Source organism: Phodopus roborovskii, unplaced genomic scaffold, assembly GCF_943737965.1.
Source record: "Phodopus roborovskii unplaced genomic scaffold, PHOROB, whole genome shotgun sequence".
In the NCBI taxonomy this organism is placed as follows: domain Eukaryota; kingdom Metazoa; phylum Chordata; class Mammalia; order Rodentia; family Cricetidae; genus Phodopus; species Phodopus roborovskii.
The window spans coordinates 2133545-2157907 of record NW_026126511.1 but is presented as its reverse complement, the minus strand read 5'-3'; the positions used below and the strand labels follow the sequence as shown (position 1 = coordinate 2157907).

Genomic DNA, 24363 nt, shown 5'->3' with positions numbered 1-24363 from the left:
AGCAAGCACCAAGCCAGTGGAATTGTTGGGCATCCGCCTTGTTGTGCGTAAAGTAAAGGCGGAGGGTGATCTAAGCTAGAGCCTAGGAAATTCAGCCGCAAACACCGTCAAGACTTAGGATGTGCTAGCATGTTTCAGGCACGGGTTGTATGCCTAGCATTGCACACAGGAAGAGTGGCATTGACGCTGTTGGGAGCCCTCAGTTTGTTGGGAGCCCACCCTAGTGGAGGGCTGGCTGGTTTCTAATTTGGAAGACTCGGCTAGTTAAAGCAAGTGTTTCTGGCAAGTAGGATCCACCGTCCATTTTTCGACAAGATTGCTGTCCCTGAGTTCATAGAGATTGGCCGGCCACTGCCTCCTGGGTGCTGGGACTACAGGGATATGCCTCTCTGCCTGGCGGATCCACCCTTTCTCTGATACAAGAGTAGTCTTATAAGTGCACGAAAAAGAAGCAGCAGCTGGCCGATGCCGTTGTAGCCATGACAACCGGTGACAAATGTGTAGCCATGACTTGTCAGAAGTGAGTGCGGCTTCCTTGCCTCTGCCCATTCTATGCTATACCAGTGGAGTCGATGTCCCATACAAGTGAGGTCGACATTCGTGTGAGGTGTGTTCCTTGTTTGCTCGCTGAAGCGTGGTCATGAGTGTGTAACTGGTAGGAAGAATGAATCAGTTGTTTACTAAATCATTTTCTTCTCTCTTCTGTACCTCTATCCCTTGCCTGAGATAAGGCTTTCCAGAAGTTAGCTGCCGACATTGTAAAAGGTCAGCTTGAGTGGCTGTTGCCAGTGTAAAGAGCAGGTGTTGTCAGAAAATAAGGGAAAGGGAAAAACTGGCCGGTGACTAATCACAGTACGGTACTCTGTGAGGCCTTGCGTACACAGAAATAGCCACACAAAATTTCTACAAAACAACCCGATGGTCCGGGCTCAAGACACGTCCCTTTGCAGGGTTTCTGCCTGTGGGCTAGTTTTTAGTCATCATTAGAAATGGCACAGTGATTAGTGTGTAAGGAATTTTTGCACTTCTTCTCTTGCTGGGTAAGGAAGAGCTGTGGGCACTGAAATTTCCATCCTTTTTTTTTTTTTTTCTTCCTGGGAGGGTGGGGGTCATGTTGAGATGTGACCTCAGGCAAGCACTGTGCTTCCGGCTGTTTAATAACTTTTTTTTTAATGTTGCATTCGTTGATGAGTGTAAACAGAAGAGCTTCTGTGAACTTCCCAGTGCTGGGGGTGGGGAGGCGGGGAGGGCCTCCAATGCCGTGGTCTAACGGCTCAGGGTTTTGTTATTTCTTAAGGTGTTACTTATTTAAATTTACATGTACGTGTGTGTGTGTGTGTGTGTGTGTGTGTGTGTGTGTGTGTGTGTGTGTGTCTGCATGAGTGCGTGCCACATATGGGCAGACACCCTTGGAGACCGGAAGAGGGTGCGTGATCTCTGGAGCATGACTTACAGGCGGTTGTAAGGTACCTGGCGAAGGTGCTGGGAACTGAACCCAGGGCCTCTGCAAGAACAAGTGGTCTTAACTGTCCTCTCTCCAGACCCAGGAGGATTTGTGTTTGCTTCTTTGTGGTATTATAAGCATGTGTGTATGTGTGCTCGTGTGTCACTGTGTGTGTGTGTGTGTGTTTATAATTTTAGGTAAGTATAAAATATCATAATTCTTGAGGCCCTATCAAACAACCTTGCCGCTATTTGCCCCTCCTTCTACTGATTAAAATCCCGCCCTCCTCTCCGGTTGGAGCCCCTCCCCCATTGCTACTCCATGTCCCACTTCATACCTCGTATGAACCCTCCCCTGACACCCCAGCCCCTGTCATGGTCCCTTTATACTTCTCTGGGTTTTGCCATTACCCCAGCGTATGTCCCCACATCTCAAGATTTGGCTGCGAACGTGAGAGATCTGGTGGTGTTTGTCTCTATAGGTCTGGGCTACCTCATTTCATGACTCTCTCCTAGGTTCATCCATTTGCCTGCAAATTATTAGTGATTTCGTTTCTCTTTACAGCTGAACAGTGTTTCCTTGCCTCTGTCAGATATCAGACGGCTGTTCTTATGAGGACACATGTTGGGACTTGTGTTTTGTTCCTTTGGTTTACATGCCTGTTTTTCTTTCGGTACCATATTGTTTTAATTATGACGGCTTTGTCGTATAGCCTGGGGTCTGGACTAGCAACCCCTCCAGTTTTCTTTTTGATCAGTAGTGCTTTGGCTCTCTGGAATCTTTTGGTCCCATATGAATTTTAGAATTGTTTTTCTGTTTCTGTGAAGAATGCTGAGGGCATTTGGTTGGGATTGCATTGAATCTGTGAATTGACCTAGGTAGGATGGTCATTTTCACAATATCAATTCTGCCAGCCCAAACACAAGATGTGTTTCCCAGTCTCTTCACAGATTCGAACTGTTGCCGAACCAGGGTCCTTTGCCTTCCTGGTTAGGTTTGTTCCGAGACGTTTTGTTGTCTTGGATGCTACTGTAAATGGGAGTATGTCCATGATCTCATTTTCAGTGTGTGGTTTTGAGCTATAGAAAAACTGCTAGTTGGGCCAGACGGTAGTAGGGCACACTTTTAATTCCAGCACTCGGGAGGCAGAAGCAGGTGGATCTCTGTGAGTTTGAGGTCAGCTTGGTCTACAGAGCGAGTTCTAGGACAGCCAGGGCTACACAGTGAAACCCTAGAGACGGGGGTGGGGGGTTGGAGACACAGAGACAGAGAGATAGAGACATGGAGAGAAAGGGAGAGACTTTGCTGAAAACATTTCTAGAAGTTTTCTGGTGGAATTCTTGGGGTCTCATGTATGCCATCTGCCAGTAGAGATAATTTGACTTCTTTTCCTGTTTTGTATCCCTTTAATTTTTTCTCTTGCCCTGTCCTTCCAGCTAGTGCTTCTAGCATTATATTGAAAAGGAATAGGGATAGTGACCAGCCCTGCCTAGTTCTTGACTTGAAGGGGGTTGCTTCAAGTTCTTCTCAATTTAGGATGATGTTGGCTATGGGTCTGTCATCCAGGCTTTAGCATTTTGAGGAACGATCCCTGGGTCCTACTCTCTCGTTAGGTTTTGTCGAGGCTTTTTCTACATCTGTTAAGGTGGTCGTGTGTTGCTTTTCTTTGAGTCCATTTATGATGTGTTGTATGTATTGACTTACATGTTGACCCAGCCCTGCCTTTCCCAGATGGAGCCAGCTTGACTGTGGTGATCTTGATGTGTGCTGGTTTTCGTTTTGCTAGTGTTTTACTGAAGACTTGCATGTATATTTCTTGTGTGTGTCATGTGTACGTGTGTGTAGTGTGTGTGAGAGATGTGTGTGTGAGTGTGTGTGAGAGAGATGTGTGTGTGAAGTGTGTGTGTGAAGTGTGAGATGTGTGTGCACTGTGTGAGTGTGTGTGAGAGATGTGTGTGTGAGTGTGTGTATGCACTGTGTGAGTGTGTGTGAAGTGTGTGTGTATGCACTGTGTGAGTGTGTGTGAAGTGTGTGTGTGCGGTGTGTGTGTATATGCACTGTGTGAGTGTGTGTGTAGTGTGTGTGAGATACGTGTGTGTGCTGTGTATGTGTGTGGTGTGTATGTGTGTGTGTGTGAGAGAGAGATGTGTGTGCTGTGTGTGTGAGGTTGTGTGAAGTGTGAGATGTGTGTGCGCTGTGTGAGTGTGTGTGAGAGATGTGTGTGTGAGTGTGTGTATGCACTGTGTGAGTGTGTGTGAAGTGTGTGTGAAGTGTGAGATGTGTGTGCACTGTGTGAGTGTGTGTGAGTGTGTGAGAGAGATGTGTGTGTGTGAGTGTGTGTGTGTATGCACTGTGTGAGTGTGTGTGAGTGTGTGTGAGAGAGATGTGTGTGTGAAGTATGTGTGTATGCACTGTGTGTGTGTGAAGTGTGTGGTGTGTTGTTCCATTCTTGTTCATACCTATTACAGCTGCTTTGTGTTTATGCGGTCTCGGTGTCTATATTAGTTTTCTTTTCAGTAGAAAACAAAAGAGAAGGAAGATTTTTATAACATAGTTGCTATCAGAATCAGAAAATATACGTAAAACCAAGAGAGGCGCTGTGTTACTGGCATGGTGTGCTGTGAGAATGTTTCTTTCTACAAGTGAACAGTAGTTCTTCCTCAGGACCATGAAATTATTGTGTTGGTGCATCTTCAAAACTGAAAAATATTGACCAATTAAGGGTTTAATGAAAATGGTTACAAGGGTGTGCCCAAACCATTCTGCTCTTAGAGAGAGAGAGAGAGAGAGAGAGAGGGAGAGGGAGGGAGAGGGAGGGAGGGAGAGGGGGAGGGGGGAACGCCAGCCCTGTTGGAGGGAGTCTGCATTCCTGGAAGGAGACCCTGAGGTGAGGGGCTGCTTCTGCTCCAGGTGCAGACAGAGACTGTGCTGGGTGCTCTCTGGCATGCCCAGCTCACTGAAACATCCAGACGCGCACGACTCAGGGGCGAAGAGGAAAGCTGTTAACTGCCAGGAGGAGTCAGAGAAGCCGGCCTGAGCAGGGTGAGCAGAGCTGGCTAAGCAGGGAGTAAAGAGGAAGCCGTGGGAAGATCACCCATGCCAGCCCGAGCAGCCCGCATCCAGCAAACGACTGTTGGGCTGTGGGGGCAGTTATGGAGCGGAGGGAGGGAGAAAGGGGGCCGGGCCGCAAGAGTGCACTTTGTGTGGGTCCAGCTTTGGGAAAGGGCAGTGCTCCTTTTTTAAGTTTGGGACACTGGGGGCCCGTGGAAAGGGGACTTCCCATGGCCCGGTGACTGATGCGACTGAGCAGACACCTGTCTTGTGCACACGCCTGGGGCCTGGCAGGAAGAGCTCTTGTTGTGCAGTGACACTCCTGCCAGGAATGTGACCATGGGATTAGAGATGCCACTAAGTGTGCAGTAGAGTTGTGGAGCCTGGTGCTGCCTGCCTTGTTAGGACTAACCCATTGCCCTGTGGGAGCCACGGGGCGGGCCGAGATTGTCCTTGGGAGGGCTACGGCGGCGGTGTGGTGTGAGGAGTCGTAGGGAACCCCTCAAGGGAACAGCTTTCAGACAAAAAGGGGAAGGGATTTGAGGAATAGAGAGCGCGAGTGGTAAGAGGGGTCCGGCCGCGGCTGGATGGCCGCCCCGAGTCTGACCGTGAAGGATTGCAGCGCTGCCCAGAGTCTCTTTCGTCAGATCCCAGGCCGTCCGTGGGAACGGGACACAGCGTCTACTTCAGGGTTACTCACGGTGCCTTATGGTTAATTATGAGCACAGGATAGTTTGCTGCCTTAAAGTGTCGCACACACCTGCCCGTGGTGGGCGGTTGAAGAACGACGTGGGCATCTCACACTGAGATGAGTGTAAATGGGGTTCCTCGAATGCCTTTCTGCCCGCTTGGAATCCCTTCTCACTGTGGTTTTTCTTCTTTGTCTGTTTGCACAGCTTGGCGCCCGTGTTTGCTCTCTTTGTACCATTTTACTGCTCCATCCCACGAGTCCAAGTGGCACAGATTCTGGGCCCGCTGTCCATCACAAACAAGACGTTGATTTATATATTGGGACTACAGGTACGGTATACTTTTTTTGTTTTTTTGTTTTGTTTTGTTTTGTTTTTTTTTTTTATGTTCACATTTCTCCCTCAACAGTGTTTCCATAAGTCTGGCTTCTTGATCTGTATCGTGCTCAGAGAGGAAGTGTTAGAGAGAGATAGAGCCTCGGGGCAAGGTGTAGAAGGTGCTAGAATGCTTCCGTAGCCTTTAGAAATGTGATAAAAGCTTTCACTGTCGCCAGCGTCAGTGGAAAGTATTTTCACTCAGTCGTGCATTTGTATGCAACTGCATCTGAGAATCACAGCCTGGAGTGGAAAATAGAGAGAACAGTGGGAAACGGAAAGTCGGTCTCACTCACAGTTGGTGTATCGTGTACTGAGCTGCATACAAAGCTGTGAGAAGAAGCCCAGCACGCTTTGCCTGTCTGCGCTGCGGAGTTGGCAAGAAGCACCACCTGTAGCCAGAGGAAGAGGCAGGAGGATTTTAGGTCCCAGGTCAGAGTGGGCCACAGAATAAGTTCAGGGCACCCTGGGCAGCTGAGCAAGACCCTGTCTCAAAATTTAAACAAACAAAAACAAAACAAAAAAAAAACCAACCAGGAAAAAGAAGGGGCTGGAGAGATGGCTCAGTTAAGAATGTGTGCTGCTTTTACAGACGACCCAAGGTCAGTTCCCAGCACACCCCACACCCCGCTTCAGGCCCCTCATAACTGCCTGTAACTCCAGCTCCGGGAGATGTAGCGTGTCTCCTGCCCTCACACACAGATACACACATACGCATGTAATTAAAAAGAATACAAGTCACGTAACGCGGGAAGAGACTTAAGACGCCTCTCAGTGGTAGCGCACGCGCCCAGCGTGTCCAAGACTCCAGGTTCAGTATGCGGCATGCTCCCCCCTCCTGCAAAGAAGAGGGGAGGGTGGAAGTGGCCCCTCCCACTCCGGTCTGTCTCTGTCTGTTCAGACACGGTGGCCGGGTCATGCCTTTTACAGCTGCCTTGCTGTGAAGCCACACAGGGGCCTCTTTGTCTGACTTGAAAACCCAGTGTGCAGCCTCGGGCCTGTGCCAGAAGACTCCGGTGCTCTCCAGGTTTCCGTCTTCAGCCTCTCTGTCACTTTCTGTCCTTTTCCTCTCACGGCTGGCTTTTGAGTAGTCTGCAGCTTCCTGTGCCATCTGTGTAGCTTGGCCTTTTGCCCCCCCCCCCATCGTAGTGTTCCTATCCCGCACGCACCAGCCCAGACAGCGGTGCCACAGTGAGGCGCCTGCTCCCCAGCATCTCCTCCAGCTTCTCCAGGCTGCTGTCTCACGTGGGGTAGGTGTTTACCCTCACCTTTCAGACCCCACGGCGTGGCTCGCGGGTCACTGTCGCGACTCACTCTGTCTTGCCTTGGCTTTCTCTGGCGGTGAAATGTGTGCCAACTTCCAAAGCCCCCTGAGTCTCCTGCTCACTCTCCAGTTCTCCCATCAAGGACACAAAGGGCTTTACTTTATTCGTTATGGGGTAGGTGGAAGTCCGTAGGATCGCAGGGATTTCGGCTTGGTGACTTCCAGCCTCTTAGCCCTGCCCCAAGGTAGAGATGTCAACGCCACCACCTCGGGTAGGTTTCCAAATCAGTGTAAGTCTCTTCCTTTCTCGTAGTACTCACACCCACGTTGTAAGGTAGAAGGTGGCGTCGTTAGCTGGAAGTGGAGGGCCGTCACGTGCTTCCGGGCACAATCGAGCCCTTCCCGAGAGTGACGGCCTGGGTCCCCGTCTGAGCAGTACCATTTCCATGCTCGTCACTGTGAAGGCAGTGTTGAAAGTTTCTACCTGTCCTCTCCTCTCCCACACACACCCTGCACTTGCTCTCATACTCCATGTGCGTGTGTTTGTGTGTTCCGCTTGTCGCCCTAGGTGTTTGCACATATGCATGGAAACCAAAGGTAGACTCCAGGGGTCTCCTGATTGGCTGGGGCCATTCACTGATTTGAAGTTCATCAGTTCTGTTCCCCAACCCTCCCAGTGATGGGTCACACCCACACATCACTGTGCGGACTTGTTGTGTGTTCTGGGATCTGAGCTCGGGTCGCTGTGCCTGTACGGTAGGCGCTCATGCCCTGAGCCACATCTCCCCCAAAATCCAGCCCCTTTCATGCATAGTTCGCTGGCTTTCTCTCTCCCTACCACGGATACTCGAAGCCAAGAACATTAGACAGAGGGATGGTTGGGCAGGCAAGTAACTTTAGCCATCGTAAGAGCCAGAGTGCGTGTTTGGGGACACACATGTAAGCCATCGGATGGTGGCTCAAAGATGTGAGGTGCTCGCTTACCCGGAGGCTCATTTCCACCCTTTCAGAATGCAAGGCGAGGGACGTCAGAGACCCAAGAAGTTATTCTTTTACTGACAAATGACGGGCTATCTGACTTGTGTATGAGAGGCAAACGGGTGAGGGTTACAGAGCCGTGGGGCAGAGCACCCCATTCAAACCTGCTGTTACTGCCTGACCCCTGCCTGACCCCGGGCAAGCATTCAGTGTGCCCCCCCCCATTGGCTGGTGAGAAACCTGAGTGAGTAAATGAAGTTCCTGGAGAGTAGTGCCCGGCTCTAGAGAGTGATGGCTGGTTTGGGATGCCGCCTCTCACAAGAGCAACTGCTTGTCCACGTGGCCCTTATCCTTGTTTACGAGAGAGAGAGAGAGAGAGAGAGAGAGAGAGAGAGAGAGAGAGAGAGAGAGAGAGAGAGCTGGGTGTACACTGGCCTAGCTGCATGCCAGACAGACAGAAAGTCACTCAGACAGTGGCAGCCACAGCTCCTTCCCTGTGGGTGGGTGCTGGAGCGGAGCCCGCAGCCGCCTTCCCCTCCATGTCTGTCTGTGTTCCGTGTTGTGTTCCGTGTTGTGTGTTCTGTGTTCCGTGTTGTGTGTTCTGTGTTCCGTGTTGTGTGTTCTGTGTTCCGTGTCACCTGTGCAGAGCCCTCAAGTTCCCATCTGGCAGTGTCAGCCGTGGGTCTGAGCTGTGCTGTTCAGCATCCACTTTCTCTCTCCATGGTCCTGCAGCTCCCACCGAACCTTCCAAGACTAAGCCAGAAGCCGCAGCAGACCCCTTTACTCTCCCAGGGCACTTGAGATGCTTTGTTCAGAACCTTGAGCAAGTCTCTCAGATAAAGATTTGGAAAACAAAACAGGAAATTTCATGAGGTCTAATTCTAATGCCCTTCATACTTTTACATCGGTTAAAACTTTTGTTTCTACTAGCATACTCTTTTTTTTCTCAATCCTAACAACTTTAATTTTACTTTTTAAACAAAACATAATAGGATAAAAAATATATATATATATATCACAAAGAAGTTGGACAAGGCAAAGCAGCAGAAGGCAAAGAGCCCCAACGGAAGGTACAAGAACCAGGGACTCCTCACTTGTCCGCATACTCAGGAGTCCCGTAAAGACGCTGAACTGAAGCTGTAATATGCTGCCGGCTTACTCTTGCCTTGGGTGGACTAGAGGGCACCACCGGGCGTGGACTTAGATGCTGGAGATGCTGCAAGCTCTCCATTGTGATACACGAAGCTATGGTGAGAAGTTAGAATGTTACAGAACAGCCGGCTGTCGTAGGCCGTTGGTCACCCAGCACCAAGTGTGGACAGCAGCTGCTCCTTCCACATTGTTGATGCTAATTATTCACTTGCGGTTGTTTGCTATAAGTCGGCTAAGTCAATTGTTTTCCTTTGCGTGTCAGGGGCCAGGTTCAACACATGTGTTATCAGACACAGAAGGCCTGGGGTCTTCAGTGAAAAGACTAACGTCAGTAAGCAGAATTGCTGCCCCTCCGTTTTTAAATCGCTTCCCTGAATTATGCGGTGCATGATTAACGTGTATGTAATTCCTGTGGCTACCACTGCAGTGTGTGAAATTAAGTGTGCTGTGGCTGCCAGTTGGATTTCATTTTTAGTTGCTTTTTGTTTTCTTTTGTAGCTTTTCACCTCTGGTTCCTACATCTGGATTGTAGCCATAAGTGGACTTGTAAGTGTAATTTTTTTTTAACTTCCTTCCCCTGGTTTCCCCTCTTTTTTTTTTTTTTTTTTTTTTTTTTGGAAAGGAAGGAAAAAAGTCAGGCTTGGATTGTGGGTCATATACCTCTGTCCCCTAGTATTGTTTTCCCCATGTCAGGTTAGCTTGATGTTCCTTCCTTAGGGACTAAAATAGGGCCTTTACTCGGAAAGTCACAATAAAGCCAAAGGGGGCCAGTTGGTCTCAAGTTTCAGAGCTGCTTTGGTGAAGGTTTTAGATGAGGGTTTTTTTTTTTTTTTTTTTTTTGTTGGTTTTTTTTTTGTTTTTTTTTTTTTTTTTTTTGGTCAGTGTTGTTTTCAAATGGCATCGGTTGTCTAATTCATAGGAAGAGGAGGAGGATGACAGAGAATGAAGAACTCTGGCCCGCTCTGAGCTCCACTTGCCATGTAAAAGACACGGTTGTGGGGGTGGGGGGCGGATGAGGTGACGGTAAAGTCAGTGGGTCCGAGGGGACCAGCATCATTGTGTCTGTGGCCAGAGAGGGAAGAGTGGAGGATGCCGAAGGTTTTGGTTCCCTAATCTGGAGATTTCCTCCTCTCCCCCATGTCCACGGGAAGCCATTACACTTTAGGAAACATTTTAAAGGACACTCGGAGCACGTGGTTGAGGCCGATGCTTCCTGACGTGAATGTAAACCTCTGAATTCATGGAAATAAATTTGTAACTACTGCACATAGAAAATAGTTTTGCCAGGCGATGGTTGATGGCCCTCGCCATTAATCCCAGCACTCGGGAGGCAGAGGCAGGTGGATCTCTGTGAGTTCGAGGCCAGCCCGGTCTACAGAGCGAGTTCCAGGACAGCCAGGGCTGTTTCACAGAGAAACCCTGTCTTGGAAAAAAAAAAAAAAACAACAAGACAAAACAAGCAAACCCGGTTTTAATCTCCTTATGGGTTTATAGGACTACGCACGGCATCGAAGGGGGAAACAGACAGTCACGCCCCCACTGCAGACCTGTTGCTATGTCACCCCAAGCCCGGTTTTCTGAAGGAGTGACCAGGACTTTGGCCACCTTAAGGCGTTGTGCAGCTTCCTCCAGTCTCTCTGTAGGCCCTGTGTTAAGTCATGTCAGGTAGACTGCGCCATTCATTTCCCTTAGCTGATGTGCTCCCAGCTAAAACCCCATAGTGAAGCCTTCCGATCTCCTGAGACAGGTGGTTCTTATGTCCCTCCCTTCCCCCTTCCCTCTCCCCTTCTCCCTCTCCCTCCCCCCTCAGACACTGGGTTCCACTCTGTGCCCCGGGTTCACCTTGAGCTCACAGCTGTCCTGCCCTGCCCTGCTGGGAGCTATCTGGTGTTCCTGATACCTGTTGTGGTCTGGGGTCATTCTGGGGTCAGTTTTGCCTACAGGCCACCTCTTACCAGAGCAGTGTCTTCACCGGAGGGGTCCCTCACCTGGCAGTGGTGACATCCGAATGCTCTAAAGCGTGCAGGGACACGTTCGTGATGCAGGGTTTCTGCAGGTTCATCTGCCAGCTGTAGCATTTCTTTCTTTAATGGCACACTGTGATACATTTGTTTAAAACGTCCCATTTTCTTTGGCTGTTCTGTTTTTAGACTTGTGGTGGTAAGTTAAGCGCTTACCGTCACCTCAGAAAGTTTCACTCTGTGCCGGTCGGGCGCTAGGACTGGAGGTCACGCTTCTCAGCTGTCGGTCTCTCTGACTCTGAAGTGTTCATACTGAAATCATGCCCCCCCCCCCAGTCTGTGCCCTGAACAGACAGCCAGTAAGCTGAGATGACCCTTCGGAGGAATCACAGGGCACCTGGGTTTTCTCACGTGAAAACCCTCTTTCCAGAGGCGTAAATAGGCCCACAATATGTTTGACGTAGAATCCCCAGATGACTTGGCAGTTTTGAAGAGTCCGTTATCATTAACCATTCACGAATCAATTGAATTTTCTTCTTTTACAGCAATCGTCCCAACTGATTAAAAAAAAAAAAAAAAGTCTGAATCTGACAAATGTTCATATCAATCTCTCGTTTTTCCAGCTTGTGGATAGCACCTTGTTTATTTCTGAGGACCAGTCATGAGCCTAGCGCGTATGGTAGATATGTATGCTCATATCTGGCGCTTACGAAACCCCCCAGCACTAATTAGTTAGTGGATTAAAATAAAACGATAGAAAAGCAGCACTAACCATAGCTGGTTTTCTTTCATGTTGTGCCATACATGTTGGTGATTGTTTCCAACTTACCGCTTTCTTTCTTTCTGGCTTTCTCAAGAAAGCCACACTCTTACTACGTTAGCATACGTCACATATAATACGGTGTGACCATAAGGATGATTATAAAGGGTGTTTAATTTGTGAGCAGAGCGTGGCGATGCACCTCTGTAATCGCAGCACTCAAGAGGCAAAGGCAGGAAGATTGTCGGTTCAACTCCAGCCTGTCTCCAGCAAGCCAAAACAAAACAATGGCGTTCTTGGTGAATGTCTTACTTGTTGACCACTGAGCTGACTATACGGCCTGCCCTTGTCTGAGAGTCACAAAGCCACGGTCCTTCAAGAGGCCTCTTGCTCAATCTGACTTCTCCCTTCCCCATAGATGAGATAACTTCCTTCTTCTTTTGGTTTTAATACTAACTAAAACACCAAAACGTTACAGTTCACACTGACAGAAAGGAACGTGCAGCAATCATTTCTGCGAAGTCGTGTGACAGGACCAATTGGTGGGCTGCTCAGAATGGCCTGGTGTAACCATCTGAGGACCCACAACGTGGAAAGGGAGAGGAGATTCTTACAGTACGCACGCACTCCACACGCCTGCAAATAAATAAATGTAATGAAAGTCATTAGCTCTGTGTGTGTGTGTGTGTGTGTGTGTATGTGTGTATGTGTGTGTGTAAACTTTCACCATCAGAAGCCATCGTGTATCAAAAATACCATGCTTAGGATACCATGCTCTGGCAATTGTTATGTGATTTGTTTTATTTGGGGGGCAAATTGGGCATGGTTATGAATGTAACTCAGAGATAGAACGCTTGTCTAACATGCACAAGATATGGGTTTAATTCCTGGCACCCCCGATGGGGAAACATTGTTTGGAACAGTGGTTTTCAACCTGTGGGCTGCCAGCCTGGTGGCGTTTGCATATCAGCTATTTACATCCCATTAGGTAGCAAAATTACAGTTATGAAGTATTGACAAAATGATTCCATGATTGAGGTCCTCACCACAGGAGGGATTGCACTGAAGGCTTGCAGCATTAGGAAGGTTGAGAACTACTAATGAAAAATGTACGTTATTTGTTATTTGCTGTAGAAACTAAAAGCTATTCACGCTCTCCTGGAAAGGTAACTTTGGCCCGAGTTTAGTTTATTACAAGTTGATTTCTTTTTAATTCTAACAGTTTCTGTCTCATGTGTTGTTTATTCTCACATGATTACCCATGCTTCTGAAAATACAGTTCTAAAACATCCAGTGGTTAATAGAGAGGTTGATCAGTGACACCTGGTGCCAGTCTTGTGTCTTCAGCCAGCCGGTCAGGGAGATGGATGTGGACTAAATCCTTTTCCTAGGTGGAGGCAAAGGCATTGCTACCTCACCAGTAGCCACAGGATGCCGAATGGAATTATGACGTTTGACTTAGTATACAAGGGGTATTTCAGTTTGTTTCAGAGCTCAGAAATTGTTAAGTGTGTACATTTGTGTATTTTTAATGTGTCCGAGCATACTTGTGGGGGATGCACATGTGTGTCGAGGCCCAAACTAACGTCGTGTGTCTTTCTAGGTTGTTGAGGGGAACGGTCATCATACATTGAGGCAGTTTCTCTCAGTTAACATAGATCTTGCCGGTTTGGCTGCGCCAGCCAACTAGCTTGCTCCGCGTGCTGGTCCAGGTACAGGTGCTTGGACACTTAGTGAACTACTGTTGCTATGGATCTTCTGAATTACATTGGTACAAGGCTGAAAAACATTGAGGCTGCTGTGCATATTCATAACTCTAGCGGCCTCATGACACACTAATACCTAATTTCCCCTAAGGCAAGCGTTGCCTGCATTTTGCACATTATTTAAGTTCTTCTTGTGGTTCTGCCGAGAGCTTTTCAGCCATCTCTGTTCCAGTACTTCTCCATTCGCTGCAGTGTCATGAATCATAGTAATGAGTCATAACGACTAGGATGTACCTTGATTCTCAAAAGCATAGCCCGACTCAGCCATGATTAAAATAGAAAGGACCTGCTTCTGCCAATTGTGTGTTTGCACAATTCACATCTTCATCATTTTCCTTTCAAGCTGTCTAAGAGCTAAATAACTGCTCCCTCCCTCCCTCTCTCCCTCCCTCCCTCTCTCTCCCTCTCTCTCTCTCTCTCTCTGTCTCCATGAGTGTGTGCTGTAGCACCCCTCACTGTACCTATTCTCTGCCTCTGTTACTTGCTCTGTACAGCGCATCAGACTTCCGTTATCTTTCGATCAACCAGTCTCGGTGTGGAAAAGACTCTGTCGTACCCACTGTATGGTAGAAATGTACATGGAAGCCAGATTGCATCGGACATTGAATGCGGTTTGAGTCTGGGTCATTGCTCTGTGGGCAGTCAGGATCCTCAAAGCTTCTCAAGCAGGCACTCGGACGGTACAAGATTGTAGCTCTTATGGGTATCCATGAAAGAGGGGAAGGGAAGATGAGCTGTCTCAGCGGAGTCAGGCGAGTCCTGCGTGGGCTGTGATTTGATGTCCCTTCTTCATATGCTTTACTTTAATGGCCAAATAAAAAAATAAAAGTAAATAAAGCACTGCCTTAAGGCTGTGCGATGGAAATGCAAATGAATGATGTCCCTTCTTCATATGCTTTACTTTAATGGCAAAATAAAAAAATAAAAGTAAATAAAGCACTGCCTTAAGGCTGTGCGATGGAAATGCAAATGAGTGTAGGCGCTGGCCAGCTCCCTGGGTGGTGAGAGCTGATGCTGTGTGGGTCTTCTGCTGGGTGTGTCTCTCTGTTCTCCTGTACTTCCTCTTTTCTGTTAATTCCTTTTCCCCCAGATTTCTTATGCACACTGGCCAGACAGGGGTACAGAGCAGAGGGCACATAGCTCATGTGTTGGTCGCTCAAGGCCTTCAGTTAAACTTTGGGGATTTAGACGGTTAGAGTCCCACACTTAGCAGTTCATGGAAATCAAAGTCAGAGGGTACAAGAGAAATCAGGCTGGCTGAAGCCATGAGGTTGCTTGGCCTTAGAAGGGCCACCCTTCTCTAAGGGAGAAGCTGGGGCGTGGTGCTATATTACTTACGATTTATTAAAGCTTGCCTGAGGGCACAGAAAGCAAAGCTAAACAGAAGCCACAGAGCCAAGCAATGGTGAGACACACCTTTAACTATACAGCAGCCACACTAGCAAAGCCATAGAGCCGGGAAGTGATGGCACACGCCTCTAATCCCAGGACGCAAGAGACAGGCAGACGGGATCTCTGTTGGTTCAAGGCCACACTGAGCTACATGAAATTGATCCAGTCCTAAAGAGAAACAGCTCACACAAAGGTGATCTCAGCATTTGGGACCACATGCCTTTAATCCCAGGATCTGAGAGGAAGAGGCAGCAGTCTGAGGTTTGGTGAGGAGGTTCCTTCTCCAGCCATGCCGAGGAGAGGACAGCCGTTTCAGCCTGAGGTAGAGTGAGAGCTAGTGCCTGGCTGCTTGGCTCTTCTGATCTTCAGCTTGAAGCTTGAACCCCGGTGTCCAACTCTGGGTTGTATTTTTCGTGTTACAGTGGCCCTCCAGGAGCTCCAAGGAAACGCCCACACTTGGAGGAAGGGAGGAAGGGAGGGAGATTTTTGATTTGGCAGTCAGACACTCGGAGGGACAGCCTGCACCTTTGGGAATCAGACACTCGGAGGGAGGGGCAGCCTGCACCTTTGGGAATCAGACACTCGGAGGGAGGGACAGCCTGCACCTTTGGGAATCAGACACTCGGAGGGAGGGGCAGCCTGCACCTTTGGGAATCAGACACTCGGAGGGAGGGACAGCCTGCACCTTTGGGAATCAGACACTCGGAGGGAGGGACAGCCTGCACCTTTGGGAATCAGACACTCGGAGGGAGGGGCAGCCTGCACCTTTGGGAATCAGACACTCGGAGGGAGGGGCAGCCTGCACCTTTGGGAATCAGACACTCGGAGGGAGGGACAGCCTGCACCTTTGGGAATCAGACACTCGGAGGGAGGGACAGCCTGCACCTTTGGGAATCCCAGTGCCCCTCTGAGTGTACCACACTCAGAGTCACACTCACATTTAAGCTAATTGCTCCCTTCTTGCCTGGCTCTCCACTGCCCACTTGCTCTGTCCTGACCCCAGTGAAAGAAACCACCTGGTCCATTTGGTGGTTCACCTGTTTGGCAGCTGAATGTAATTGGCCCCCATAATCTCATAGGGGGAGGCACTACTAGGAGGCGTGGCCTTGTTGGAGTGGGTGTGGCCTTGTTGGAGGAAGTGTGTCATGGTGTGGGGGGTGGGCTCTGAGGTTGCACAGTGAGGAGTTTCGGTTCCCTTTTGTAGCTCGGTGGTTTATCCGTTCAGGAATCAGTGGGCATTGATTATTGGTTATTGGTAGTCAGCACTACGGTGGAAATGAGATGGGTAACATCACTTCAAGGCTCAAACTTCCATCATTTTCAAGTTTTTCAAATTATATTTATGTATTTGTTCATTCATTTACTGTGTGGTGTGTGCATATGTGTGGATAGCGAGTCATGGCACATGTATGGGGTTCACAGGACGACTTGGTAGAGCTGGGTCTTCCCACGTAGGTCCTAGGCATCACAGTTTGTCTGGTTTAGCGGCAAGTGCCTTCCTTTACTCACCGGGCCACCTAACCAACCTCCTGATTTTAAGTCTTCATTATGTACTTCGAAGTGGGATCGTTATGTTAGATGGTAGTTGTTTGGTTTTCCTGTTTTGCTTTGTTTGGTTTTTAATGTTTCTTCACACCATGTGAGTGCAGGCCCTGTAGAGGCCAGAAAAGATTGTTGGATCCCCAGGGCCTGGAGTCACAGCCAGTTACCAGCCGCCTGACAGAAGTTAAGCGAGCTGATGATTACCATCACCTGGCTGCAAGGTGTTTATTGCAGTTTAATAAGGATCAGGATAAACAAATAGGCCGAATAGGTGTTTATTCAGGGATAAATAACTCACAACCTAGACGGGGTGTTGGGGGGCGTGGAGTAAGAGGTGGCAGACAGCATGTGTGCTGTCGAGATTTCTGGTAGATTACCATGTCAGCTGCATGACAAGGCTTCTCCGCATAACGTCTTCACATTGCCTTCCCAACAAGACGCTGGACATCATTAATCAGTTTTGATTATCTTAGAACGTTAGACTGGTGTGTTCGAGTGTGTGTGTGTGTGTGTGTGTGTGCACGCGCGTGCGAGAGTGTGTGTGTGTGCACGCCACGCACGCGCGCGCGCGTGCAAGACTGAGTTTCATTTACTGCGATGCCCAGACTGGCCTCTGGTTCAGGAGCTGCACATAGTGAGGGACTTACAGTGAACATAGAAGGGCACTGGAACTCCTTCCAAGAGTGGGTCAGAACACAGCTGCTCTGCCTTCTCCTGGATCACTTTCCCTTGGGGAAGCCAGCTGCTGTGGCCTGGAGACACGGAAGCTCCTGTGGGAACACGCCTGTTCTCAGTGTTCCACACTAACTTGCCAGGTGTGCCCTTGACCCATGTTGGAAGTTCACCCTGGGCCCTGACAGGTCTTCAGATGAGTACAGCGTGACTAACATCTGGACTGAACGCAGCAGCCTCTTGAGAGACTGAGTCATAACCACCTGCCACTCTGCTTCCAGACCCCTGCCTCACAGACACAAAGGGAAGCCCGTGCGGCTGACGAATACTTACTGCTTTGAGCCATTCCGTTTTACGTTATGTTTCTCAGGAGCGTCTCTCACACCACACGCAAACAGGGTGATGTTTTCCGACGCAGAGCACGGCATGTGCCCAGGTTCACTTGGCGTTTTGCTTTATTCTTGAAGTTAACGGCTTTTCCGTATGTAACCCTTGCACATCTCTCACACCGAGACTTGTTTTTAATGGTTTTTCTCCAAGTGAACGGGGAAGCAGAGCAGGAGTTTCTCCCATCCCAGGAGCTGCCTCCAAATTACCACGCACAGGTTTGTATTAATTGTAAATGTGCGCCCAACAGCTCAGGCTTGCTGCTAACTAGCTCCTACGTTCCAAGTTAACCCATATTCCTATTCACTCTGCCACGTGGTGGGACCTTCATTAGCATGGCACGTTCATCTCCTGCCCCCCTCCCCCGTGCCTGGCTGGTGACTCCTGACTCTACCCTTCTTCCTCTCACCATCCTCAGTCTGGCTTTCCCCTTACCGTGTCCTATTCAGCTGCTGGCCAGTCAGCTTGTTTATTAAACCAATCACAGTGACACCTTCTCGCACAGTGTAAAGGGGTGCTCCACAGCAAGGCCGGTTTGTTTTGTCACAGTGTTTGTTATTCTGCAGGTTCACTCATGTTCGTTGTTCTTGTTACTTCTTCTGTGAAAACAGTGGCCTTTGCTAATGTGATCACCATGGAAACAGATAGCTTTGAGGATCCCTAACCCTCACACAGATTCCTGGGGGGGGGGAGCCAACCACGCATTAACCTCGCGGTTCTGTTAGAACCTTCAGCCTGGAGGACTAGTAGACTCCACTGGGGCGGAAGTTCTCTGTGTGTCTCGCTGTCTATGTGCTCTAGAGCACACCTGGTCCACGGCAGCCGTCAGCGTCGGCGGCGTGTCTGCTCCTGAGGGAGCTGGTGAGCTGCAGTCCAGAGGCAGGGGTGGGCTTGTCCCCAGGCTTGTTAGTGCCATTCCCCTGGGAAAGCAGCCCCTTGTGTCTGTCTGTCTGTCTGTCGTCCTGACTGTGATCCGTAGGCACCCTGGCAGGGCCTCCACTCTGCTGCTGGGCTCCTGTTGGTCTCAGGTGGCTGGGGAAGGGCCCGGCGGTCCCTGCAGGTCATGGCTTCTTGCTTCTGCGTGTTGTGGTTTCAGGTACGCTGTAAACATTACTGGAGGATAGGTGAGGCCCACTCCAACCAGGAGCGCTGACTTGTTTCCCAGCCAGCAAATTTAAATCTTTGTTTGTGATGCGAAAGCTGACTAAGCGTGCAGTTGGCGTTCATGTTTTTAGTGCCCTAAAAGAAAACCGTTTCCTATTTACGTTCTCAGGCTCACGAGGAAATACCTGCCCTGTGGGGGCTCCTGCCTGTGTCCTTGAACCATACCCTGGGGCCTTGAACGATATATCCCAGGGATGAGGGCCCAGGTGGCCTCTGGTTGTTTGGCCCCCGATGTGTCCCCTTGGCCTCCTGGCTAAGTCTCCATTCTAGACTCGCTGCCCCCCCCCCATGTGTGAATGCATCTGTTCCCTTTTGCTTTATCAAGTCATCTGCTGTCTGGGCTGTTATCTTTGTTGCTGCCCTCCATCACTTTGGTGTGTGGACATCCTGCCTCAGAAGGCCTCACGGATCCTGGGTTAGTTCCTCCTGGCCTTGTGCAGTGCAGATCTTACTCTCTGGCCTTGCTCCTGAGACGTGTTGTGCGTGCGTACAGGTGCTCACACTTGTGAGTTCAGCTGCCCACAGAGGCCAGAAGACAGCGTCAGGCCTTTCTCGCAGTTACAGGTGGCTTCTGGCAGCCGGGTGGGAGTGCTAGGATTGGTCGGAGACCCTCTGGAAGAACAACACTCTTATCTGAGCCCTCCCCTCCCTTCCCCCTCCCTCCCTTCCCCCTCCCTCCCCCCTCCTTCCTTGTTGGAGACTGCACCCAAGCTTTCGTGTGTGCGCTAGGTGAGCGTTCTACCGCTTAGCTGTAGCCCCCCCTTCCCCCCTAACTCAGACTGAGGATGCATCTCGGTTGACAGGGCGCTTCCCTAGCGTACACGACACCCTGGTGTGCACTTCAGCACCACATAAACACAGGCCGGGCCGTGGTAGACCCCTGGCTCTGCTTCCGTGCTGGGATCTGCGTGCCCGGCCACCACTTTCCGGGTGCTTGTGAGGTTCAGGTTTGCGGGTCGGGTCACCTGTAGCTTGAGTCCACATGGAAGTGTCTCTGACTTCGTTTTTCTTTGTTGTTCTGTACTGTTGGGGTAGTAGGGCCGTGGGAGTGGCCTGAGATGACTAGTCCCTCTGTGTGCGCTCTGGAGCCCATTCCGTTCTGACCCTTACTCCTGGCTTCTGCTCCAAACAGCCCCTTCTCTGGTTCCCTCACACACCTGTGGCGCCCAGAACGTTGGTGTCCTGATGGCTTTGTCACTTAGCCCTAGGCTCTGTTGTTATATACCTCCCACCTCCATGGGCCCACAAGGCCAGGCGAGCAGGCCAAGAGTGAGCCATGCCTTCCTCCTTCCACTGCCCTTACACAGGCCCAGATGGAAGGTGTGCCGTCCCCCCTCAGGGTCTGGGTTAAAGGGGCGTGCCACCCTGCTTCAGGATAAGGATCAAAAAAAGCGCGTTGTCTTCCTGCCTCAAGACCCAGATCACAAGTGTGCCCTCCCTCCGTCTCTGGATCGGAGTCCACTCCAGATATGGCCAAGCTGACGACCAGGAAGACCTTTGACAATCCGCCCCTTGTCAGCTCGGCACACAATCATATCTGTCTGTATGTCATGACTAACTTCCAGAGGGTCACAGTAACACCTAAACATAACATAACTGTCCCACACACAATCACAAATGTATTGTTTATTTAACCGGGTTATAATTCCACCTAACATGATGTAACTAACCCTAGTACAACCTCAAATGCATTGTAAGTTTAGAATAGGTTGCAATGTCCCTTGGGGGGGGCATCCTTCTAGTATCTCAAACTTACGTATGACAACCACTGCTACTCTCTTACTTGGAAGAAAACCCAAATATCTGTACAAATACATGCTTACCAAAATGCAACAGAAGCACCCATGTCAGTCATAGCCTTCTGTAACAAGTACAGGTTTTTCCGCCTGCCGCCGCTGGTCTTGTCCCGCCGCCACGCCACCAGCCCCAAATACTACACAGAGACTCTGTATTTGATACAATACTGTTGGCCTGGTTACTTGTTTCTTATTGGCTAGCTCTGTCTTAATTATTAACCCATTTCTGCTGATCTATGTATTTCTCTTACCGGGGAGCATACTGTTTTTCCATACTCTCCATCTTGGCTCCTCCTAACTACTTCCTATTTCCTCCTTGTCTCCTAGTCCCTCCTATCTTCCTTTCCTATTGGCCAACAGTGCTTTATTATTAACCAGTATGAGAAACATATACAGAATGACATCTCCCATCATCTCCTCTTTTCTGTCTAAATAAAAAGAAGGGTTTTAACCTTAACATAGCAAAATATATTATAAAACAGTTATCAAGTAAGAATCACAGTTAACAATATTTAGTCCATTAACATTTAGCAAGATTTGAAGAAAATATTCCATCATCTATCCTATATTTGTGAATCTAAAGTCCTATATGTAACTTATCTTTAAACCTAACTAAGGAAAACTATAACCATAACTATTTGTCATTTCTGCAACTGGTCACGTGACCTCGGCTGGCGTTCATGACTGACTGCCTTCCTCTGCTACCCATTGTGCAGTTTCTCTACCCTTGGCCGGCCGGCACTGCAGCAGGCCGTGGCGCTCATCCTGGGGAACTGGCCCACAACTTCATTCCTGACGCGTCTGCCTTTGTCATCCTGCCTGCGTTAGGCTGTTGTAGTTTCACAGTAGCACCCAGAGGCACCCTAAAGGATCTCCTGCACTCCAGGCACAATCCCTCTTCCCTGCACGGCAGAGAGGCGATCCGATTTCCCCATGGCAGTCTGGGTCTACCCCCCTCCTAACCCTGTTATCCCTCTCTTACTTAGCCTGTTGGCTCGGGGCATCAGACCCCCAGAGTGACCAGGAGGAAGTCGGAGCTTCCAGTTCAGTGGAACGTTTGCTGTGGCTCCTGACAGGAGCACTCCCACATCTGGAGCCAAAACTTGTAGGTCGGCAGACTCCATGGTAACAGGAAGGAACAACTTCCCTAGGGGTCATTAGGGTTGGTAGTTAGTGGGACTGCTCCCATTCCCTCCCTTGTTTCCTGGCTGGGGGGGGAGGGGGGAGGGGAACGGACACTGATCCAAACCATGTCCGGCCTCCTGAAGAACTCTGCCCCAGCCCCCCAGGTCCCCAGGCTTCTGCTGCCTAATCGGTGCTGTAACTGTCTTCATTGTTGGGGAACACAGTAAGACCAGAGGATTCTATGGTCACGGGCCCACTGTTACACTTCTCTGGCTGTGAAGCGAGTTTCTTGGTCAGGAGCAGTAGGGTCGACACGACATTTGGTAAATCCACTGGAGGTAGTTTTGGCAGGAAAGGCAAGTCCATACCAGAATAAGTATCCACTCCAGTAAGGACAAAGTGTTGCCCCTTTCAGTGAAGGAAGTGGCCCGGTACAGTCAGCCTGCCACCAAGTGGCCGGCTGGTTGCCCAGGGGGTGGGGGCGCGTATCTGGGGCTCAGGGTTAGTCCCTGGTGCTGGCAGAGCTAGCACTCGGCAGCAGCTGTAGCCAGGTCAGCCCTGGTGAGTGGAAGTCCGTGTTGTCTGAGCCCATGCATGACCCTCATCGTTGATCGTTGCCACCATGGCCACTTTGTTCATTGGGGGATGACAGGAATGGCTGTGGGAAAGGGTGCCCGTCCACAGAAGGGCTCACCCCACCCACTTGATTACTGGGGTCACCTTTTGATGGGCATTTACATGGACACAGGCATATTCACATCCTTTGCCCATTTGGAGAGCTCTATGTAACACGGATAATAAAAACCCACAGGTAAATATTGGGGTCCAAGCTGACGGTCAGATAAACAAAGCAGCTGGCCCCTAGCCCCTACTTCTGCCCCAGTTAAACGGTGACCTGCCTAGCTCCATGAATCCTCAGAGTGCAGTCCTCTCCTCAGCGTGGCTGGAGACTAAGTCTTCCTAAGACGGATTATGCTTCTCCTTTTTATACCTCTCAAGTCCTGGGATTAAAGGCGTGTGAGATCAGTGCTGAGGTCACCTTTGTGTGAGCTGTTTCTCTTTAGGACTGGATCAGTTTTGTGTAGCTAGCTCATTGTGGCCTTGAACTAACAGAGATCTGTCTGCCTATCTCCCAAGTCCTGGGGTTAAAGGTGTGAGCCACCGCTGCCTGGCTCTATGGCTGGCTAGAGTGGCTGCTGGGAATAAAGGTGTGTATCACCACCGTCTGTCTCTGTGGCTTTTGTTTAGCTTTGCTTTCTGTACCCTCAGGAAAGCTTTAATAAATCATAAATAGTGTATAACCACAGATCTACCCACAAGCTTCTTCCCAGAAAGGCACTGTAACCCTCAGATGTCCACTTCTGGGTGCGGCCTGCATGATGTACAGAGCCTTCAGTAAACCAGGCTCTGGTTCCTCTTCCTCCGTCCACGGATCGTAGGGAATCACCCCATGAGGTTATAGATACATACTTAGCAGCAGACACCATTGTAACAGGATTAGAAGCCATAGGAATTTGGGTAACTTCTTTATGGAACCTGCCTGTGCCTTCAGGGCCTACTCGGGCCCGGTCACACACACACACACACACACACACACACACACACACACACACACACACATATCACTTCCATTTGACACTAAATTGCTGTTGTGCGTGTCCTACTTTATGATGTGGTGAGTCTGATAACACCCAGCTCACGATGGGCAGCTCAGGTCACATGGTAACTTGGTGGCCCATTGTCAAACGTTCAGTTCCCACTAAGGCCCAATGGCAGGCCAAGAGCTGTCTCTCAGATGGAGAATAGTTGGCCACAGATGGTGGCAGACCCAAAGGTCTCTTCTCTAATTTACCTATCAGGGCCCGGGCCCCCCAGAGGCTCCAGATAGCATCCCTGTCTGCCAGTGACACCTCAAGTCCCATCGTTTCTGCTGGGTCACGTGATACAAGAGGTAGAGCAGCCTACACCTGTTGAAGAGACCCCCCTACCCCACCCCATTCTGGGCCCCACACTGTTGAGTCCGACTCACTTGGAATACGGGCAGGGATGACACACACAAGCAGCCAAGGTGCTGTCTCCACCAGACGCTGTGCTTCACCTTAGCAGGGAAATCTCTGCATGCCCCACAGCACCCAACTCACTCCTAAGAAAGAATTTCACTGAGTTAGGGGGTCCAGAACCCAAAGAGATCCCTGAAGCAAAACCGTAAAGCTATACTGCTGGCCTTGCCAGCGCTGGTGGTCCTTATGGGCAGGTACCAAGAGGGGGGGGGAAAGGCATATTTTAAATCAGTAGCTGCATATCATGCACCAGGAGACTCGTGAACCAACCTGCTCAAGTGAAGACACCACCACGTTTGGTACAGAGTTTTTGATTGAGTTTTTGGTGGTCAACTGTCGTTCTCTACGATCCATCTGCCTTCCCCACTGGCCAGATAAACGAGTTAAAGAGAGATGTGGGGGGAGCCACCACCCCGGTCTCTTCCAAGTCCTTGATGGTGGCACTGATTTCTGCCATTCCTCCAGGGAGTTGATATTGGTTTCCATGCTCTGTTTTCTTTGGCAGAGGTAACTCTGGCTTCCATTTAGGCTCTCCAACCATAGTGGCCCTCACTCCACAGGTCTGGGAACCAGCGTGAGAACTCTGCCAAAACTCTATTAATCCCCCCCCCCTCCACAAGCCCCTGCTTTAACTGGAGGGCAACAATGTTTCTGGGGGTTTCCCAGAATCAGTGTCAACTCAGAACCAACATCCAACAGAAAGTCCAACTGTTGCCTTTCCCCCAGTGCATGGTACCCTTGTAAAAGGCTGTGGTCCCTCTGGGGAAGGCTGGAGAGAGACTAAC

At 49.8% G+C, this 24363-nt stretch overlaps 1 protein-coding gene across 1 annotated transcript in view; it reads left to right on the top strand.

The window, feature by feature from the left end:
- Ubac2 (UBA domain containing 2) overlaps window positions 1-24363 on the top strand; it is a 143778-nt gene that overhangs the window by 87523 nt on the left and 31892 nt on the right. Inside the window, exons 5-6 of the mRNA XM_051195201.1 lie at window positions 5392-5515; window positions 9452-9499. Coding sequence (XP_051051158.1) covers window positions 5392-5515; window positions 9452-9499 — 172 coding nt within the window. The remainder of the gene's footprint in view (window positions 1-5391; window positions 5516-9451; window positions 9500-24363) is intronic.